The sequence below is a fragment of the Manacus vitellinus genome, unplaced genomic scaffold (genome assembly GCF_001715985.3).
Source record: "Manacus vitellinus isolate BGI_N305 unplaced genomic scaffold, ASM171598v3 scaffold_20_pilon, whole genome shotgun sequence".
NCBI classification, from domain to species: Eukaryota; Metazoa; Chordata; class Aves; order Passeriformes; family Pipridae; genus Manacus; species Manacus vitellinus.
The window spans coordinates 9,202,921-9,226,054 of NW_021939471.1; the positions used below are offsets into that span (position 1 = coordinate 9,202,921).

The 23,134-nt window shown below is 39.6% G+C and overlaps 1 protein-coding gene across 1 annotated transcript; it reads right to left on the reverse strand.

Moving 5' to 3' along the window:
• Positions 1-1,428: 1,428 nt before the first annotated feature.
• CREB1 (cAMP responsive element binding protein 1) lies at positions 1,429-22,450 on the reverse strand. The gene is made up of 7 exons (XM_008931093.3): positions 22,334-22,450; positions 18,878-19,024; positions 16,844-16,944; positions 13,938-14,080; positions 12,397-12,579; positions 10,893-11,043; positions 1,429-7,960 (listed from the first exon to the last, which is right to left on the reverse strand). Exons 1-7 carry the CDS (start codon positions 22,445-22,447, stop codon positions 7,816-7,818), a joined length of 984 nt encoding a protein of 327 aa, XP_008929341.1. The 5' UTR covers positions 22,448-22,450; the 3' UTR covers positions 1,429-7,815.
• Positions 22,451-23,134: the final 684 nt, after the last annotated feature.

Here is a 23,134-nt window from a genome sequence, read left to right on the forward strand (position 1 = left end):
TCCAGGTTGCACTTCACAGGTGTTTTGATTTCCCATCACACTCAGCTTCAGGGAGAGGTCAGGTATCAGTCAGGCCAGGATTGAATCATGCCAGAGGTGCAGAAGTAGCAGAACCATAACAGCTGGGGAGTGAGCACAGAGAGCAGCCCTCTGCAGTGACACCTGCAAACTCTGGTGTCCCAACCCACTGGTACCAGGTGAGCTCCTGCTCTAATATCAGATGATGCATGGTAATGCTCGAGTGGCTGTTTGGCAACTACGCCAACCCCCTGCCCAAGCACTTTCTGTCACCCTGTTCACCCCAGTGCTCGAGAATCACACTCTCCTTTGGGTGGTTCCATTGCATTGGTCCTGTTTGGTAGCAGATGATGTGAGCTCATCTATAGGGAGGATGTGTTTGGGCATTGGTCCCTGGGTGACACACAAATAAGTCTCTTGAAAAATTTACTCACTCTAGGGAGTGGATTCAAGCCACAGGAGAGTGACCAGGTAAGACATGAACACGCTGTGAGACTGAGAAACCATCCCTGAAACATGCCATTTTGCAAGGAACAAATTTTTCTAAAATTTCATTGCAACTAAAATAATGTTTGATTAAGATACAAATCTTAAGGTATCAGATAGGTATGAGATTCAGCTCTGTATCTTACTGACCAAGAACTCTGAGCTGCAGCAGTGTCAGAAGGCTCAGGTTTAGCAGCTGACCTACTACTGACTGCGCAGAGATCTGTGTTACCCAGTTTTCAGTGCAAAATTCAAGCTAATCTGCATTTTTATCTCATGGACTAACCCCTGTATGGGATTCTCCCTCATTACTGAGGTGTAGATTTTTCTGAGCAAGTACGTGAATGGCATTATGAAAACGCTCAGTTGTGAAAACCACAAAATCCCAGCTGTAATGAGCTGACCTTACCACTTTCCCCTTGATTTCACTGGAGGTGTGTTTACCTCAGTGCTGAATTTGTTCTCCTGGCTTTCATCCCAGTGTTTGGATCCAGCCTTGCAGATTACATAAGTGGGTTGTGATCCTTGCAATCTTTGCTGCCTTCTGTTTCTGTTCTGTTCTTAACATCAGTAGTACATGGTTTACAGGAACGCTTAAAAGTGAGAAATGCAGCATATTTTAACTGTGAAAGGCATAAGTCTTTCAGACATTACTGAACAACAGAACTAACTGCCACCAGAATGGATGCCTAAAAGCAGGTTTAAAAATATCAGAAGTGGAAGAGAAACTTTGTTTTTTAGGACTTAACCTCTCACTCATCTAATTCAATCAAGATTAAAAAAGCCTACTCCCTGGGGAGAATACCTCACGAATACTTAGAACAGGCCACAGATCATGAAAGGACACCACATCCCTATCTAGCTACCACTTGCTACTAAGTTAGTGTGAATAGAACACCCTGCTCAAAAAAGAGACTTTGTAGAGTTTTTTTAAAGCATGTTTATGTGACTGCACATAAATGTTTGTGTAAAAAGGGAGTTATGACAGTTTATACCACAAAGGTTACAGTAAGAAAAAGCACTTCTTTATGACAATAATTCACAAATTCACAAGAATCACTTTAATATACAAAGCAATTACTACCATTCTGAAACACAAAGCAGCTAATATGTACATAGTGTTAATAAAATGCATTATAACCCAGTACAACTTTTTTAAACACAGATAAAGCACAAAAAATAAGTAAAAAAAAAAAACAAAAACAGAACACAACAGGGATGTTTCTAGGTTTCTGGGGAGATGTAAAAAAGAATTTGTCTTCCCCCAAAAATGGATTTTCATTTAGTCTTTTAACTTCCACAAGTATGTGGGAGTCAAGCTCAAATACCCTGTTCTGTGCTGACATGGTTTGGGTAAAGAATCAGAAATGCAGATGAGGTGAACTTACTCTTTCCAGCTTACATTACAAAGGGAGAATAATAACCCTCGCTCTGGAAGCTTCCCTGAAAAACACTGTTCCAAAACAATTTCAAATTATAAATCCAGAGTAGAAAAAACTCGTTTTTGAAGTGAAAAACCAATCTGGGAACAAGTCTATGGAGGGGCTGGCTGCCAACAAGCACCTCTTCTTGCCCTGTTCCCCATCCCAAGAAGTCCATATAAGCAGCACAGTTTCAAATCTCATTCAAACTTGAAGTTCTAGAACTTTTTAAAATTAATGTTTTAATATAAATAAATGTAATTACACACACAAAAAAAAAATGGAGTGGCACCTGGCTAAAACACAACTTGTGGAGAGCATCTGAACATCCTCAGTTCTTAAGAGCAGCCATTTTCAGATAACTGTCTCAAGACTTTCCTCCCCCATGCTCTCACTCAGCTATCCCCTAACTTAGAGAAATACGCAGCCGAGGCTGAGCGAACCAACTGCTTCCAAGTCGTGAGCACAGTAAATGCTCAGCTTATGGAGTGCACCAACTATGGGTCATTACAGCCTGTCCCTGTCCCCTGCCCTGCCAGCACACAGATGCCAGGACAGCTCCTGCCCTTCCCTGGGGAAAGCAAACCCTGAACTCACCACACAGCAAGTCACAAACCTGCACCTGCAGTGCCAGAGAGCAAACAGGTCACTGTCTTCAATATGTGCCACGCAAACTAGTCCAAGCACATCTCTTTGCAGGCCACAGCTTAAATATATTTAAAAAACACATTCCAAGGCAAAACACTTGAAATGCAAGCCCTCTTTACCAAATGGATCTGGTCCCTTTTCCCCAGAGATGTACAGACTTTAGCTGTATCCATCCACAGACCTGAATCTGTCACAAGCACACAGCAGGTAGATTTCAGCACCCTCTCTTCATTAGTCTGGCTCCTTCCAGACCAACTGAGCTTCATAATACATTCAGGCTTTTGCAAAATCAGTGTCTTTTACAGCTAGCAAATTACACAGCTCAGGAAAAAGAGTTTCCAGGCAGACTACAGAGAACCATCAATGTACTGTATGCTTTTTAAAGCCTGTTCACAGTGACAGATTTCAGGGTTACAGCTAAATTATCATCATTCCTGCAAAAGAAAGGTGCGTGTGCTTTGCTTTTCTTTTAAAGCAGAGTGACACTTTGTCAATGTACCTTTACTTCCTGGTGTCACAGAACTGGAAAGCCTTTCAATTTATTTTCTTGGAATGCAGCTTGTGAAATCTGCAGACAAATCTCAAATTAAGAAAAGGGGAATAAAGCTGCTGAAAAACAGTTCAGCTTTTCTTCCAAATTAACCTCCCTTTCCCACACGGGATCACTGAACTAGTTCTACTCTGAAAAGAATTTCACATCCATCCTGTGCATACTGCTCTGAGACACCACACACTTGATTCTTTCCAGCCTTCAGTGCTGCCCCTTCGGGTCTGCTGCCATTCTGAAGCAATGCCTGCTGGGCACCAGGTGCTGATCCGCAAGTTAAATTAGCCAAGGAGTCAACTGCTGTGGGGAGGGGAGTGAATTGTGTGCAGGCAGCACGATTATGCCAGGAAGCTTCTCAAGCAAACCCAATTGATCTCAAATTTTTTTCTGTTGCTCTCTGTGGTTTGTTTTGTTTTGTTTTTTAAAAGTGCACATTTTAATTAAACATTTACAAAGAACATAGTGTAACAAAAATAAATACATGACCTTTTGGTTGGATCATTGGCAAATGTTACATCACTAACCAGCTTCAGGTGAAAAAATAATAAAAACAAGGTCTAAGAAAACCAATGAAATCCTCTACGAATTGTCACAGACTTGCAACCACTGATACTGAACTTGCTTTGATGGGGAGACTTGTCTTTTAACCTACAAAAAGCACTGTCTATCTGTTGTAAATTAAAAAAAACCCAAACAAAATAAAAAAACAGGGGCCATTTTTAGCTAACAGATGACTACTTGCAGCTGCAGTTTACTGGAAGCCCAGATTTAGAAAAAACAAACCTGTGGTACAAGTTTAGGTCAGAAATTATCAGGGCTGTTTTTCCTTAGTAAATCTTTTTTTTTTCCTGAGCCTCTTAATGGTTCCAAACACCCCTCCAATTTTCTGACCAACTTACAAGTACCAGAGTAGAGAGTGGTCTACAATGCAAACGCCAACTACAGGACAGCCAGAACCTACAGGTGTGTCTGTACAGCCCTGACGAGCATGACAGGCTAAAATTGTGCTTTTGGGTACAAGCCACGGTGCCGGCAACTACCGATGCTGGTAGTTGCTTAAATAAAAATGCATCGCCACTACCCTCGGGAGGAAAACAGAAGTCTTACCAGTGGTTCCTTTAGAAAATAACACCTTAATAACCTCTCCAAATGTTTTGCCTTTGATATATAGCTGCCAAAGAGAAAAAGCACAAAAGCAAATTATTCTGGGGGGGGTGGTGCTTGTGAAACAACTGTTTACGTAATTTCAAAAATCTCCATCAATAAAAAAAAAACAAACCTCACAAAAGCCATGAAAGATGAAATAAAATTCTTGATAGTGGGTAACTGAGAAACAGAACAAAACAAATCAGTAATAAGCGCTAGAATAACGCAGCCCAGAGCTCCTGGGGTGGGGGGAGGCTTTCACACACGCGCACACATCCACACACACCCAGACACACACAGAAAAGTAAAAATTTTTTTCTGACCTCCATATACTATAATACTCAGCATTCCTGACTTAAAAGCTCTCAGAGCTGTAGATTATATACTGTGTATATATATATATATATGTACATATATTATACATATGTATTTTCCAAGAATATCTAAATTAAAAGAGCACCTTTGACAATATCTTAACTGCCTGATTGGTGCTGTTGTTTTGCAAAATAATGACATTACAAAAACTATATTTCAAACCAATTCTTGTTTATTATGAACATAATGGATCTAGCCCTTTCTAACCCTCTCTTCAGGTAAAACAGGCTATCAGTTCTTGAAAACTCACAATCGTGAGATATAAAACTAACCCTTCCCCCCTGCCAGCATAATTTCTGTCTTCCAAAACTTCCAAATGGCCTTAGTTTATAGAAGCTTATTACCCCAACCTCACTACTTGGTAAATAACAGAGGAATGGATTCCTGTGTCATATTCTTTCCCTTTTTGGGTCAATATAAACAGTAAAGCATGTATGGGGTAGCCTAGCCAGCCCTGTACTTGGTCTAATAAATTTTTTATTATTGTCACTTAAGATTTCCTTTAAATAAATTTACATCCCTAAATCCTCAGTGCAGCATAAATAAAAATAACGATTCCAGCAGATCCCTATGTACTTTAAAATAACATCTTTTTCTTAGTGAAACATTATTTGCTAATGAGGTCTAGACTAATAACTCTACAGGCCACTGTCAGAACACACACAGACGAACAGGTAACACAGTTCTCCTCTCACTGCTGCACAAATTTGCACCAACCCTGTATTAGGAGAACTCCATCTGGGTACCGTTTTAGGCTCTCATGTCCATTCAGCTCCCAGTGACTATCAGCAAGCACTAGACAGTGTGCATTACCCACCAGACACAGCTCTCAGATCACAGTTCACCTCATTCCCGTTCACAGCAAAACCTCACGTTTTTGCAAACAGATGTTCTGCAAAAAAAACCAGCCTTAATGTTGACATGTACAGCCTTTTCCATGTTTCTTAAAGCTGGAGGAATCATTCCACGTAATTGTAAATGAGGCCACCATGACCTTCATGTTTTAGAAGAAAGACTCCTGCATTATCAACATTTCTACTTCAGCACTATTTCCGGAAAATGTAACCGTTGCATATATTTCTATTCGATCACTTTAGGAATCAGATCATTTTTATACAAGCATTGCTGAGAATTTGGGGTCTTCCTTAAATTTGCATTGCTAAACTAATAAATTTATCTCCCATTAAATAAAAACATGAAAATCAACTCTCTATGGCAGATAAAAATAGACCATTTATAAACCTCTCAAAACCTATGAAAATGAATTCTTTCATATTTCTGATACTTATGTTCTCTTCTTGAAATACAAATTTAATTTGAAACTCTTGATAACTCTGAAGTTAACAATAATGCTGTAAGTTTAACCTTGCTCCTTTTAAATTAAGTCTCTTTGAAACGGAATGCTCTCAAATGAGAAATCATCAACTTTTAATACTGCTTAGGTGTTTGAGACTCAACTGCCCAGAGCCTTCCAAATATTTTTCTTATAACATTACACTGATTGTATAACCTTTAAGAAGCTTGTGTGTGAAATTTAACTTAAAAACAGAGTGAATGGGTAAAAATATTAACTAATACTCTGTTAGGCAAGGCATTAGTACAGACCAGAGCCTTATTCATATGTTTCTATACATAACAGTTTGACCAGAAGCGCAAAGTAAACTTACTCCATCAAATGACCCAAGTTAACATATCAAGAGACTGGCTTCAAAGGCCCAGTAAACAACTGCACATGATTCTGTTTTACACATTCTTTTTGACAACTTCTTGACGTTCTTTTTTGGTTCTTTATGAGCATGATTCTTTTGAAGTCCTAATGCTCAGTACACAGTTGTTTTTAAACGTGAACTACCTTTTTTAACAACATAAATCTGGGAAAGATCACAGTTCCTCAGTGCACACAAAAAACCTGATCTTGCAAACATCTGAGGCACATGAGTAATTTTAGTTGCAGGAATAAATTACTCAGTAAATCGGACCCTTTACATGAAAAAATACCCCGAATGAATTAAGAATTTAGCTAACCTGGCCAGGCTAGAAGAATCAGTGAAGCAGGAGTATTTGTGTTTAAAGTCCTCTTCAGTATTTGAGGTTTTCTCAGTAGTTGTCATAACCACAATTTAATTTACATATGGAAGGCAGCCTCCAAGTTTGAAAAAGAATTTAGGAAACCAGGCCGATGTTTCCATCGAGTACAATAACTTCCATTACATAAGACAGTGCTAGGGAGATAGAAACAACCTCATTGCTTGAGAGGACTTGGGACACAGACCATACTGTCATCAGGGAGTATTTATGTAGAGTTGGCTTCAAATTCTTAGTTGTTCTGCATACAAATAGGTAGTGCTTCCATGTGCTACACTTGCTTACTGTTTTCAGAACGTCACTATTGTATCTTTTTTATTCTGAATTCCTTTCCCATTCAAATATCATCTTCCAACCTATATCCTATGAAGTTGGTTTCTGCTTTTTGTGCATTCAGAATGCTGAACACACTTGCACACATAAGCTATGAGAAGCAACAACCGACCAGTGAAGCTCATTTCAATGCATTTGTTTCCGAGGTATGGAGAAGGTTTTACTAGTCCAGGAGGGCTTAACAGATTACAAATCAAAGCCCCTCCTGGGCTAGTTTGAAAAAGGTGTTATCTCCACACTAAGTATGTGCCAGTGAAGCCTTTCATTTGGCATGCTGCTTAGCTGTGTATTTGTGTAGTTCATAATGAGTGTGTGAAACCAATTTGGCAACCATTGCTTATTCATTGCACCATGAGTGCTGGACCAGGAGGCTGGGGTGGTTCTGTCTCTAAGGCAATGGAAAGAGCTCAGCACAAATTCTTGACATCACTGCAAAAGGACCCTCCCCACAGTAACTTCCCAAGGGACCACTGTTACTCCTTGAAGAGGATGGGGAGACGAGAAAGACGCCTGTTCTTCTTCACGCTGAGATTGATGATGAAATTCATCTTGTAAGGGGAGAAGTGGAGGCAAGTACTTGAACATTCACAGTTTGATGCAAAGCACAGATGAAGTATATTCTGTAGTTGCTTCAGGCAGTTTTGCGCATAGAAAAAAAAGAAATGTTTAGAAAATAAAAAGTTTACTTTGTCTTTCTGGGTATAGCCAGAACCAGTCTCTATCCCATTCTGGACAAGTGAAAATGAGAATCCAAAATTAATCTGATTTGTGGCAGTAAAGGTCCTTAAGTGCTTTCAACTCCTCAATCAGTGTCTTGTTTTGGTTTTCAAGCACAGCCACTCGATTTTCTAGACATTTCACATACTCCTTTTTCTTCCTGCGACATTCACGTGCTGCCTCTCTGCAAAGCAAAACAGGCCATTCAAATCCAGAACAATCACTTGCAGACATGAGCTACTTAACTGTTTTCAGGTCAAACCTTTATCTAGTAGTGCCATTTTCAGAATATGGAGGTACTGTTAAGAAATGCAAGTGAGGAAAAAACACTGAACTCATAACAATTGCTCCTCACAAATCATGTATAATCAAGCTTCACATATCATTCCATCATGCAGATCCCAGTGAGACAGCACCAATAAAATTCTGTTTCTGTGAGAAAAGGATCCTACTCAATGACAAAATTCTGCTTGCAGGATTTACATTAGAGCCTTTAGGCTAGTCAAATTGCTGCTGCAATAATTTAATTGATTTTATTATCATCTATTATTCTTTTTACAGTCTTTAACTCTTCCCTTTGCTGTAGTCCAACGGGATGTTCAACTGGTGTAAAAAAGCACTGTATTTAGAATATTCATGTAGTTGCTCTCGAGCAATGATTTCATTTTAATCATAATGTCTGCATCTCTGCAATGGCATTATAAAAGACTCAAATAAAAATATCACAAAATAACCAGTCACTAGGAATCATATAATTCTTTAGTCCTTGTTGGCTGTTCCAAGAACATGGCAGTGGTAATGTGCTAAAGCAGATCTCAAGATCTCAAGTCAAACTTTTAAGCCTTGCTTGTAAAGACTGAGTTGCCTGTAGGTAACTTGATAACATACTAAGAACACCAGTGGAAAAGAGCTGAAAGGTATTAATGTGCTGCTGAGCATCCTGAAGGCAGGAACACCAAGGCAGAAGCTATCCTGCACAGCAACAGTAAACCAACGTGCAAAGCAAGCACAAGGCTAAATGCCACAGGCAGATGGGAGCCCAGACAGAAGGCTCTACTCCTGCAGTGCTACTTGTTCAAGCAGCCCACTGCAGACACATGGAAATGTACACACTTGTTTGCCCTGAACCTTTAGCTGCAAAGCAGAACAGCTTCAACACCAGTCAGTGTGTCCCTTCATTGCAAACACTACACAGACTGGTGACACAGTCAGTGTTCTGGGAAATGAGAGGACAAAACTGAACCTAGTTCTTCCCCTTATGAGATAAACAGTAGCTGTAGTACTAGGTACTAGTAGGTAAAAAGAATGTGTTCCAGGACCTAACTGGTAAGAAACCTCTAAAGCAATTTTTGAAATTCAGCTCCACAAATGAGACAGGATGAAGAAAACACAGTTTGTAAGCCTTGAAAGTATTCAGGTATCCATTTGTCACTCCTACAAATACAATTTCACATGCTTGCAGTGCTTCAGTGGGTCATGTGTAATATTTAGAATTTAAGTAATGTTGTGCTGTTACCAAAAGATTAAGTACTACTGTATCAGGAATTGCCTTACAGTGCAAACTATTAACATGCCTCCTTGGGTGACAACATTTTCTTTCTTTTTGTGATTTTTGTGCCAGCTTAGTCTGTGTATTAAGCCACCTCAAGGCTGTGTGGTTCATTATGAACAGCCAGAGTTATAATGAATTACAAGAGAGCTTTAAAAATGTAAAATTTATACCGAAAATTTGCACAATAATATCTATGAATATTTACACTATAATCCTTCAATAAGTGCCACCTCACCATCTGCCTCTCTATCTCTTTTCCCTGCTTTGCTATGGAGCCTAGATTTGCAAGGATCTACCACGCAGGCAGGCTAAAAGCACCACATGAAACGTGATACTGTTGCAAAAGCTGTCAATTTAACTCAAGTGGGGTAATTCCCCATTGTTTTTTTTGGCTTTCACGAACACAAAAGCTTTCTTTTAATGGAATAAGACTGCTGACTAAATGAGGATATTCTGTGATTCTAATTAAATTTTTCTCAAATGCAGAGCCTGAAAGGGTGATATCTACTATTCACTGGTATCAGTATCTGTACAAAAACCTTTTAAAAAAGTGAACTCTGCTGTTCAGCATTATTTACTTCATTAAAGCCCCACATATAAGCACTGGGACTGCTCATGCAAGTTTCTATTGTGTTCACAGCACAGCAATCTACAGAAGATAAACGAACCTGTACAACACCATAGGGTTTTTTCAGCCTGACAGATGAAGTTTACAAGGCTTGAATGGGGCTTCCCCTCCTCAGAAGGGAGGGAAGCACTCTATTCCCAGTGTCACAGTGTAACATACAGGCTCAAATCTGTGCTCTGTGGATAAGAGTTCAAGCTTGCTGTGAACTGTTCAAGCTCAGGCCCATCCCTTCCCTGTCCCATAACAGCAGGCCTAAGGAGCATCATGCCCAACTTCTCTCTACTGCTCCCTTCCTTTGCTACTTCCACCAGCTCTCAGCTCTATAAGCTTAGCTGTTCCTCCTAATACATTAAATCCTACAAGAAGCAAGTCTCTGTCTCTCAGCTCCTCTGCTGCACTACTGGCTCCACAAGAATTCACTCAAAAGGAGAAGCAAGTAGCTGCTCGTTTAGCCTTTTCTTGAGCCTTTCTGGCCTTGGAGGAGAAAACCTAAAGAGCAAGAGCTAAAACAAGTGAGACCATCAAGAAAACACTCACAAAGAGCACAGGTGGGCCGGCAGCAAGGAGAATGCATGCAGAAGGCTAAGGGAAAGAACCCAGGAAAGGAAACTACATTAATGTATTAATTAAAAAAAATCAACTCACCTTGGCATTTGTAAGAACATATCTGCAGTTGTACAGGTCTCTCACTAATTACTTTTTTCCTTTGGCAACAAAAAGTTCACACACCTCACAGAATGAGTCTGACACCTTTAGTCAAGGTTTCATAGTCACAACACACAGCATTAGCTGATGAGTGTTTCTTTGCTTTGCATCTTAAAATAAACGCAAATTCTTCAGAAATGATTTGACTAAGAAAGATCGGGACTCTTAGAGCTTGACACTAGTTCTGTGCAGAGCTGACTGGAAAAAAGGAAGTGATCTAAATGTACATGCCTGTTCTTCATTAGGCGCACTTCTCTCTTCCGCGCGGCCTCCTCTGCCGGCTGCGTGGGGAGCGCTGGGGAGGACGCCATGACCACGCCGGGTGCGATGGTGCTGGTAGGGGCGGTGCGGATCTGGTAGGTCTGCACGTCTCCTGAGGCAGCTGGAGAGACACAGGGAAACATGATGTCAGTTTGGTGACAGCACTGTCACATGTGGTGCGAACAGCACCTCGTCATCAATCCAACTGAGCACTCTGGGCCACAGCACAGGAGGGGTGGCCACCATCTGGGTGATCACTGCTGCCTCAGTCTTAGCTTATTAACAAAGGCAAGGTTTTGGGCATTCCGGCTGAAGAAGTCCTTACTTGTGCTTGATAACTTGCTTTGTCTGGCTGTATAGCTGTGCTTCTTTCTCCCTTTCTCCCTTTTACTTCTCTGGTTTTCGGGCAGTTCCAGTGAAGAATGGTGCAAACACTATTTCTAGCTATGCTATAAATGCCTATCTGCAAAAGGAGAAACTGCATGTGTAAGTATTTGGCACAGAAAAATGGGTGGGGAATGTAGCATTTACTCCCAACAGAGTTGAATGCACTCAATTTCACTACTTCTCTAGACTGAATAAGGTCTTGGGCTTCTCTTTTTTTTCTTTATTGTAATCTAGGAATGTGTTAATTTTGCCTGAGCTCGTAAAAAACTACAGTAACACCTAAAGAAATCACATGTCCTTAAAAACACAAAACCCAGAAGATCAATACAACAATAGTATTTCTCTCTGCTCTTTTCACTGATGCCTGGAAAACTCTTCACTGGATAACTTTCAAATCAACTGCTTTACTATCATAAAAGCAGGGGTACACTTTCTCTGTTATTTTCAATTAAAAAATTTTAATAACTCTCCCATTTTTAATAAACCAAACCATATAGTTTAATACAGTAAAACCCCACAACTTAATCTAAGTTAAAGTAGCCCTGACAAATGAAGGGCTAGACCAAATGATCACTCAAGGCACTTTTCTGAATTGTTATATGATTCCAAGACTCACTGATTAACTACTTGGTGACTAGTTACAAAAGTCACAATAGGAAGAAAGTATGACTTGTAATTGAAAAGGGGAAAAAATTACTAATAAATTTAAGTTTAGAATCAAACAACCTTCCTTCCTATCTTTAATGCTTTACTTTAAATTTCCTATTGCTGCAGACATGGGAGAACTCAGAGCTCTATCAGTTTTTGCAGAACATAAAAAAATACAGGAAATACAGCATGGAAACTCCAAAATAAATACATTGTTATAAGAAGTAAACCCAAAATATCTACAATTTTATCAATCTAATGGGAAAGGCTCCAAGAAAATGTGACAAATAGCTTTGTCCAGAATTTCCTTTAATAATTTTGGAGACTTATCGTGTCAAAGCTGTTAAATCTGCTTCCTGACACATTTGAAGTTAAGTTGGCAACTTGTATCTGCATGGAGAAAATGTTATACAGAATGACTGGCTGTGAAGTTTCTCACCTTGTACAACAACCTGGTTGCTGGGTACAAGTATCTGTTGTCCGTCTGTGGTCTGTGCATATTGTAAAATGGTGGTGCCAGGTTGGGTTGCAGCTGCATTGGTCATTGTCAATGTCTGGAGACCTTGTACTCCATCTGTGCCATTGTTAGACAACTGTATTGCTCCTCCTTGGGTAATAGCAACTGCAGACAAAAAATCAACACAGCATTTAAGACACTAATTTACTCATTAACTTACAGTATTAAACCTAGATATGGAAGAATACTGATCTGAGTTAAATCCCTTGAACACTTATACACCCTGAAATCACACACATGGCTTTAATTAAAAAAATCACGCTTTGAAAGTAAGTTTCCAATTTTTTGTGAGCCTACAACCCTCCCCCAGGGAATACTTTTTAATTTGTTAGTTAAGATTTTCTTCTTGGTTGGTTTAGGTCTTTTTCTCACTTCTTACTTTTTTATTCTCATCTGAAATTCCTCTCCTCTTCCATGCTTTATGCCCTTCTGTCTCCCCTGCTGATATTGCTAACCCATCTTGTGTTTCACTTTCTTCTTGCTTTGTCATTTTTTTTCTTCCGATTGTATCCCCCCTTCTCTACAAGCTCCTCAGGCCCTCCTTATCAGTTTTTTCATTCCTAAAGGTCCAGTTTCCTTCAAGCAGTCTTACTTTGCTGGTTTTTTTTCTTTTCCCTAATTCTGTTATGCAGGTATACTGGGACATCAACCCTCATTCGTGATTCCACAGAATTTCACTGTATTCCTATATACACACACCCCCCAAAATCTCCAGTGTCTGCACAATTAACTGTAAGTATTACAGTTATAGGATCCAGAATTAACCAAATCCATTTCAATAAAATAAAGCAGGGTACTAGGCAAAGTGGTGAAGCAGTAAACAGAGACAGAAAAATTTAAAGACATTTTAAGAGAAAGATGGAAACAAGTAGTTCTTCCTCCTTGTTGTGTATTTAACACCGTAGGTGTTTGTGTGAGACAGCATGTCACTTCTATCTTTACTGATGTATCCTCAATCCTTTAAGTCAAAGCACTATCTTTATTAAATCCAGTGAATAAAGAAAACATAGAATGTATGTTCATTACATATTTCAAATAAAGTTGTCAAAGTTCTTATTTTTTCAGGACTTTCTAAAAATGTAATTATAGATTGTAATGACATTTCTATTAATGCGGTTATAGTTTTGTGAACAAGTATTAACAAACTGCAAAGAAAAAAAAGAAATTTCTGAATAAGCTCATCTAGTTCCTGAAGTGAAGAAGTTTATAATAGCATTATGGTTAGTTCCTATTTTGCTTCAGGATGCATTAGCTGCACCAAGTGGCAAACAGTCCCAGAATGTTAACTGAACCTTTCGAATACTTACAATAGGAATGTGTTTAAAAGGCATGGTTATCAGTCAAAGTAAAGCCATCTTTTTTTCACCTCCTGCTTTTTCCTAGTCCAAACAGTTATAGAAATAATAGTTCTTCATCTTCTCATCCCCACTTACTAGCACCACTGAGAAATTCAGACTACATACTGTACTGCCCACTGCTGGTTTGGTAAATGGGAGTTGGCACCGTAACAGTGGCGATGGCAGGTGCTGCTGTTTCCTCTTCAGACTTTTCTTCTTCAATCCTTGGCACTCCTGGGGCGTCTGAGGACAAGTCATTCAAAATTTTTCTGGCAAAGACAGTGTGTTGTCGACATTTTAATAAAAATCAGGAGAAAAAATATTCTAATTGATACACAATGCTGGAGAAAATTGTAAAGTGCAGTAAGCCAGCAAGGAAAATATGGGTGCACAATGAAAAACACACACTACCTTCAAATTCTTATTGGAGAGGATTTTTCAAAGTGCCAAACACAGATGGGCAGCACAAAACAGCTGTGCTTCTCAAAACCCAAGATACAGCTATCACAACCTGACCTTTTTCTTAAAAATATGTTTCTCTGATCCATTTTTACTCGTTTCCTGATTTTAGCTACATAAAGATCCAAAGAAAGCAAAAAGACATACAACCCTGTCTCCTCACTTACATTAGGGGAACTGCTCCATTTTAGAGACTGTAAATGCCTCAGCCAGAGAGTTGAGTACAAAGGAAGGTAGCAAAATGCTTATAGAGAACAACCGGTTCATAACAACACCTGCCTGGGAGACAATACCCAGTCACACAGTTATGCAGTTATGTTCACAGGTGTCCTGCCTGAGAAAGTTCTGAGATTAGCATGGGTAAAGAAAAGAAAATGCTGTTTAATTAGTTCCATGAGTTCATCATCCAAAGCCAAAACTGCTAAAACATCACTGCTGCAGGCCCTACTGAACGTGACTGTATACTGACCATAGCAGTTACTGCAATTTGCATCATTGAGATCAGACACTGGCCCTCCTCAGAGGACTGTCAAGCCTCTTCACTGCTGGCATTTTCTATTATGTCACTGCCAAAATGCTGCTTAGGTAAAGGGCTCCTCATATGTTTTCCAGTGGATTGTCACTAGAACTCACTGTGGGATGAAGCAAACACAGCTGCAGAGCTCAAGTTCCAAGACAACACTAATTTCTTATATACGGCTTCTAAAGCTGTGGGAGCCAGAACATGTGTATGGAGCTATCTGAGGAGAGCAGTCATTCTGCTAAGCAGCTTGACAAACAGAGTTTTGCCACTGCAAAAGTGGCAAGTACGTGCAAGAACCCCAGCACTGCACAAAGACTCCACTGTGCCAAGCACCACTTGGACAAATAAAAAATTCCCACCCAGAAGAGTTTGCAATCTAGGTGTTAGACCAGAAAATCTAGGGAATGAAACAGAGGAAAAAATATGGAGAAACCAGGGATGAGGCAGAACAAACCTCAAAAAGATAAAAAAATCACTTTTTAAGCTCATGTCAGTGTGACCTGGTGGTTAAAACCTACCTTTGCCATCATAAAGATGGATTTAGACAAATGGTAAGGTGGCTGCTTTACAAACATAGCAGCTATGAACTGACATGGGGAGTACATGATGTGCTTTAGTAGTAAAATCACAGTGAAGTTTCTGAGGAAAAGGTATATACAGCTTTCAATTCTGTGAGAATATCTGCACCTATGTTGTCTCTGGGCAAGCAGCTTGAATAATGCCAGCTGGGAAGTCACTGAACACAGCAGTGATCTGGATCAGCCTTTCTGACTTTACCTACACCAGGCCAGAGTCTGAGCTGTCTATACAAATATTACAGTTACAAAGTTTTGCTGATCACCAGGATCTGGTTGGAAGACAAAGGCTGTGCTGTGGTATCAGTGCATGCAAAGGAGTCCATTTCAATGAGAAGTCACCAGGCACAAGTACCCTCTTCTCAGTTTTGCTGCTTGTTTACTTAGCTCTGTTGTCTCACCATATACAGCCATTCTTCCATATATAGTAAAAACAAGTGTCTCCCTGAAGAAACAGACTGCGAGGAGTCTATGGCAGCCTTGAAGTTAGCAACACTGGTCCTCACAAATAAAAATATTTTCCCAGATCCATCGTGGTTAGGGATCTTCAGCAATTATTTTCACTACCTTCAGCAGAACAGCCTTGAAGGCAGCCAGAGAAGATAGAAAATAATCTCCAAGTGCTAAAAAAATATCATGGTTGAGATATGCTCAGGCCTAGAGCCTAGCTTGTACTTCCTAAGGCTATGCTCAGAAAGAAAAGAGGAGCATCTGAGTTTTCTGAAGCAGCAAGAATCCACAGGTCATTTAAAACCTACTGAACTCCAGAGCTGTTCCTTAATGCTATTTAGCATATTTTAATAATGAAAATGGGATTTAGTACAGGCCCAAAAAGCTGTACAAAGACTTAATTAATCAAGTAACATATGACTAACACCATGTGAAGGAGCACCTCAGTTGGTTTTGCTGCAGAGGTATTTGCCATGATAACTAAAGACACTAGATGCCTATCACTACATTCAACTCATACCCTGACTTCTTAAACAATTTTGCTCAAGTAGAAATTCTCTCTGAGACACAGAACATGACATGTTCATTGAAAGTCCCATGGGAGAAAGGAACTAAGTTTGACTGCTGCTAGCAGTTGATTTTCTGCAGACTAGAGATTATACAGAAGCCACTTCTTGCAAAGCTTTGGTGTATTTCATGTATTAAGTACTCATTAAAGCTATCTCTAAGGCACCTAGCACAATGATACTTCAATGTTCCCCAAATGTGGCAATTAGCATATTCTCAGCTCACTTCTGTCTTAACTAAGTGTGACACCTGAGGTTTCTTCCTCCTCCTTCTATCTGCTGATCTCTTTACATCCTATTCCATGGACATATTCCATACTCCAATTCCAAGACATTGCAGGAGATATTTAGAAGATTTCAGTTAAATGGTCAACCTAAAAATACTCATACAATCACACTGTTTGTCTCCCCACGTGAACACACCCATCAAGCAAAATGCTTCTGCTTTAACCTCTGTACCTGTAGGAGGGTCGTCTGGAAAGAATTTCTCTTCGTTTCTGTGAGTCTGTGACACTGTCTACTGATTCCTGTGAATCTTCACTTTCTGCTATAGTGGAGATCTGTAAATAAGAACAGCAATCAAATTTAACAAGACACTTCCAATGTCTTTATATCAAGGAAATGTTGACATCCTGTGAAAAACACTACAAGGCAAGTAATCCTACAGTGCTTCTATCTAGGCAATGAACATAAAGAACACACGGCTTAGTAACAGATCCAGTAAAGGATGACCATAGTCAGTCATCTACCCATGAGAATGTCCTTTATAATTTAAATACTCCAATAAGAAAATAGAAACAGTAATACCATACATTTTTGCCTTCCACAATTCTTTGTTTCCATCCATTGTAAGTAAAGAAAGACAGATTTTTTAGTAAAATTTAGGGAGATAATAACTAAAATCAAATTAAGAGAGCAAAAATGTTTGGAAACAAATACTGAAGTTGAGAAATACAAATTATAAATAATGGGGTAGATATCTTAGAGAAAGACTGCCTTTTGGGGGGGAAATTGTCAGGAAAATGTCATACTTGATGCTAAAAAATAATGTAGTGCTGCAATTCTGAACATCTGTGCTAAAAAAAGGAGACATGTTAATGTAAGAAAGCTAAAATGTTTATATCAATCATATTTAAATAATTTTAAGTTCAAAGTGTGCCAGAAGTATAAAACCACCTCCAATACCTAAAAACAGATACTGTTTTCCAAAAGACCACAGTCACATGACAAAGCTAGCGATGCCTGTGTGAGAAACAGAGCTCGCAGCCTGACATTTTATGCACTGTAGAGAAGATTCCTAGAGGCTCAAAAATCTTGCTGGCACCCACATCTCAGTTATCAGATAGAAGGCCTGAACAGGTCCAAAGCTGACTGTGAACTACTGGGCTCTGAGTATCAAAACATGCTAGATTTGCATTGAACCAGGTGAGTTCCAAGCATTGTTTCATTGTCAGTCTCTTATCTTCCACCTCTGGGCTAGTAACATTTGCATTTATCTAAAAACTGCTCACCTCTGATAGATTAGAACTCTAAACTTTTGACTGCAATGGCTGAGGAGGGTAGAGCCTGCCACAAACTCAGCACTGAAGGTGATAAGGAAAAACAAAGATTATTATCAGAATGGCCTAGGCTTTAAATTATGCATGCCTTATTTTTTCAAATAATACCCAGCTGAATACCTGTATCAAAAAGTCACAATGTCTGCTCTTTAAAATTAATCATTTTTTGAGCTCAGTGTACTAATAGCAAATGAATAGTGTACAGTCCTTGCCCTGTGTAGCTGCTATATGCCAAACAATTTCTGCATTCAGTAACACCGAGCTTCAAGCGGTTAAAAAGAAAGTTAGAGATTTTAAAGATTTCAGACTACTTGTCTCTTATGTCTTCAAGTTACTTCATCATATTGCATCACCTGCCTTGCTTTCCAGAGGGGAAAGACTTTACAAAGCACAAAACGCTTAAGAGGCACATTTTAAAACCATTTCTATGTAAGGACTGATAGGTGTATTTTAAGCACCATTAACATATAGACATCTGTTTTGTAGACCAATGCAAATATTTTCTGTGTAGCAAAGACTCTCATCCCAGAATACCAGCCTCATTAATATTAAAGATTATATTATGAAAAAAAAATTTCCACGCTGTTGTTCACTTCAGAATAGTACGAACTCTTACTCAGTAAAGTTGTATGAAAATATGATAGAGAGAAAAAGTAGAGTAATACTGTAAAATAAACCATGAAGCTGTTAAACTCACCAAACAAATTCTAGAGATAAATGAAACTCAGCAATGTTTGACAGTGAAAAGTGCTTAAACCAGAACAGGAAAAAAGTCACAGAGCAGCAAAAACTGTACAGATTTTGCCTTCAACATGCTCTTAAATTTTATATAAGCAAAAACACAATCCAGGACACAAACACATTAGAAACCAGAGCAATGATAGGACTATTCCAAAGGCCCTATTCACGTACTAGGAATTTCTTCAGTCAGTACCTGAACTGTCTGGACCTGTGGAGACTGAATAACTGATGGCTGGGCAGCCTGAATTACTCCATGCACTTGAACCGTCTGCCCATTGGGCAGCTGAACTAAGGTCACTGTGGGCGCAGAAGACGTTGCGTGAGCTGCTGGCATAGATACCTGCAAAGAGGAGACATCGAGCATAAATTAGGTTATTGCAAAATCTCCTTATTTCAGTACATGTTCTGGTGAAAAACTGTCTCTTCTAGACCCCAGTTAGATGACCCAAATGTTTCAGCATAATATAAAACCCCCTGAAATGCCTAAGCCCAACACCTGACCTACTTTACAAATTAATCTAATGCAGAATTTCTGCAGGCTTAAAACATCGTTTGTAAAATCACTGACAACTGCTTCTATCTTCAGGTAACCTAAAACAAACACATTATTATCTTTCATTTACTTCAGTTGGATTCTGCTAGGACTTGGGTGTACTCCTACAGACACTGCTGAGTCAAAGGCAGAAACATATGGGAGTGGAGGTATTTTAAGTTCTCCCTCAAGAAAATGAGAAGTGTCTGCCAGATGTCAGAAGTTAAATTTTTTAGGGAATCGTACATTTCAGACTTTCAACAGACTGAACTGCATTGATTAGCTGGTAAAGTCCATTTAAATGAAGAAAAGCGACCATGTGTTCAGACAGAAAGCCAGTGAGTTTGCAGTGGAAAGAAGTATTTTGTAGGCAGTTATTGTGATTCGGTGCAACAGATCGATACAAATTCTAGTCTTAAGAGTTTGATGAAGAATTGCCCATGTTTTAAACTCTCAGTTCTTGAACACAATTGTGTTTCTCCAGCACGGACCCGCAGCCATAGCAGCTCTGCCAACAGGGATACACCAATGACTTCAGCATGGTAGGTGAGCATGTCCTGCGCAGGGGCTTGGGCTCTGAGCACAGCAGTACCCACACAAAGCTGTTCATGTCTCACTCTGGCAGGTCATAATTACTATTATGGGCAGCTGGAGTGCCATGCACCAAGGCTGCTGCATGGCTGGACCACTGCCCTGGTGCACATCCAGTACTGAGCAACTGTCTGGTGCCATGATGCACGTGTTCAGGGCTGGGGGCTCCTGAAGGACAGGGCTGCCGTACCCATACACATCACAGCCCTCAGGGAAGGACTGCAGGCAAGTGGGAGCTGCTCTGGCAGGCCCCAGCCATGTCACGGGTCACTGACTTGCCAGCCTTCTTCTAGACACCCAAGTTTGGAAAATTTAACAATCCTCCAGGGTTCAACAGCATTTTAAAAACATTCAATCCCTGTAGCTCCAGCGCAAGAAGGAGCTGCACTGCTGTCCTACCTAATCTCAAAGGGATAGCTGCTATGTACCAGATGCAGAAGGAAATCCTCTGCTGTCCCTGTGAACACGTGGTTCTCAAAAAGCTGCAACAGCTGATATCTGAATTTCCATAAACATTCACCACTTACAATGAAATCTTGTTTAACAACAAAATTAAAGGGAATTACATGTAGACCTCTCTCCTCCACAGATGTCTCCCTAATCCACCAATTTTTGTTTGCTTTTACCTTCCTTTTTCAGGAGAACAGCTGCAGCATTACATGGTGGTACTTAACTCACATCTGAGAGAAACTAGGGCTGGGATTAACACGAGCACTTTCCTCTGGCAAATTATATTCCTTTACCAAGCGACCTTTTTAATAATTCTTGTCTGACTAAACAGTCCTTGGCAAAGCTGATCAACTGGAGGCCAATGTGGTTGGATTAAGCCCACAGCAGAGTGTAACTTCCGCAGATGTCTCTGACTCATACCTTGTGGAACTGGGACGAGTTTCCTTTTGACTCTGAAACTACCCTGAACTCACTAAAAATGCAGCAATTAAACTAAGCTTGCAAGAGGGGTGACCTTACAAGAGATAATGAAGGAATTAAATTGACATAATTAGTTATTTAGATTTGGCTAAGCCTCTGAGGGCACTCCCTAAGGCCAAACACTTCCATTTCATAAATTAAAAATATAATAATGTAACACTGATGTGAACAACAAAAGGAATTATGTTTAGACTGTTGTATCACCTCCACAAACAACTGGGGAGACGCTGAGGTGCAAATAGTACAGTGAATGACAACGTAGTGGTTCACATGGATTTTAACCATACTTGTATAGCTTTTTCTTACTTGGAAAAAATTCTCATTGAAGTACTGCGGTAATTTTTTCCAAGTAAAGTGCATTCAAGCCAGTACATACTTGTAAGTTCAGCTCCCTGGAGGTTAGTATGTTAGCATACAAATTTAAAAGATTCTTACTTCTTTGGACTCAAAGCATATCAAGTGAGAAGCAGTTTACTGGTTTTGCATGAGAAATAAACTACTTCCACTCAGTTCACACTGAAGTGTTATTCACACCACCTACATCCTGTGCCTAAGTTAGACAGTGAGAAAACTGCCCAAAGAGGCAAGCTGGTGGAGGGCAGCTGGTGGCTTGTAAATTCACACTACAGCTTCACCCAACAAAATCACCCTGTGCATTTTAACAGCTCCAATCCCTACACTATCATTTGAATGGAAGTGTACGATCTCTGGATTACCAAAAGGTGTAATAACTTTAAAAAGACACTAATAATTTATAAAATGATAAGTGATTTAACATTTATGACACTTAAAAGACACTCAGTTCTGCAAACTATGAGATCTAAAATACCTGTTTGTTCTCTGCAGACTATAAATAGTTTTAAAATTAAATGGTTACAGAAAAGAGCCAAATAGATTTTGTACTCATACAATGGAGTTGCTTCTGTCAACCATCAGTGTATCCACAAATGAAACTAGGTTTCAGAATCAGAGATGTAGCTGGGATTGCATTTATTGTCTCTCCAAAATAAGCTGGGGATAACAAATGATCTACTTCTGTACCTCTAAATAGCCAACAGTTCTGTAAAATTCTGGAGACAACAGGATAACATGAGCTGTCAAATGCCAGGTTATTCCACTTTATTATAATGCTTATCCTATCTGATAAGATGTTGTACTTGTTACATTACTTATCTATATTTTCAGTTTGTTTTCTTCAGAATTAAACTCACTACTATAGCCAAGCTTTTAACAGAAAACATAACACCAAGACAATCCAGTCACTATAAAAAAGACATAAATTACATGAACTGAAAAAAATACCTTTCAGTGGAGTGGTTGTGGTAAAGAATGCTAGAAATATTTTCATTCGTTATTGTGTTAACATTACACAATTTACATACACACAGTTCTTCAGAACTAACACAGCCTAGTGTGATGGGAAGTTAAAAATCTCTACTGCTTTAAAAATATGAAGACAAATATTAAAGGAACCATAAATCGCACCTGTTTCAGAATGGTATCAAAGGAATCTTCTCTCAGGCCCGTGTGCAGACATTATCCCTCTTAAAAATATTATCCATTAGGTAAAACTATTACACCATATGATTTTTATACCTGGGCTAACGTTGCAATCTGTGGTTGTGCCTGTACTGTCATCTGTTGGGTTTCTGCCTCTGTACCGGCTGCATCTCCACTCTGCTGGTTCTCTGCTCCAGATTCCATGGTCATTTAGTTACCTACAATCACAATATTTGTTGTAAGTCTGGGTTGGTATGCAAGTCCATTATTCTTGGTGGATCTGGTAGCAATCACTGCAGCTGAATTCCCATCACTACATGCTGTTTTAATTTGCTTATTAAATCTTGCCAAACTGTTAGCATTGAGGCAAATATTTTTCATGCCAGGTGTCTGCCTCAGGTTGATTTTTCTGTGTGTAATGTTTCTGAAAAACAGGCCCAGTCTCCTCCAACCATGAGATCAGAAAATATGCATTCTGCTCATCCTAAAAAACCTGCTTGAGCAATGACACTGTGATGACCTAGCACCTCTGCAATTTGGAATAACGACCGGCAGTGTGTCAGGAAGGGCACGCCCTCAGTGCCAAGGTGACGATAATGTCCTGCTACAGCCCTCCCTCTCCCCCCAGCTGCAGTCTGCAGGTAACCAATAACAATTGCTGCTGTGCTGGGCACTCAGTTTTCAGCGTTCCTTCTGTCTGAACTAAATATGCAACATCTCCATGCCATACACACCAGAGTGTGTATGGCTCTACATCACAGCAACTCAGCCTTTTCTACCCAGTAGTTTTAAAGTCAGTATACACACAGATGGAAGTCACTTCTACTTGAATCTTACTGCAAATGTTTTTATCTTTAGAGGTACACAGTAGTTTGCTATGACCTAAGTTCTGTATCA

Coding starts and splice junctions, on each gene's coding strand:
- CREB1 (XM_008931093.3), bottom strand. CDS start 22,447: ATGACCATGGAATCTGGAGCAGAGAACCAGCAGAGTGGAGATGCAGCC. Junction 16,945..18,877: donor CACAGGTCCAGACAGTTCAG/GTACTGACTGAA, acceptor TCTTATTTACAG/ATCTCCACTATAGCAGAAAG. Junction 11,044..12,396: donor CAACCAGGTTGTTGTACAAG/GTGAGAAACTTC, acceptor GTGTCTCTCCAG/CTGCCTCAGGAGACGTGCAG.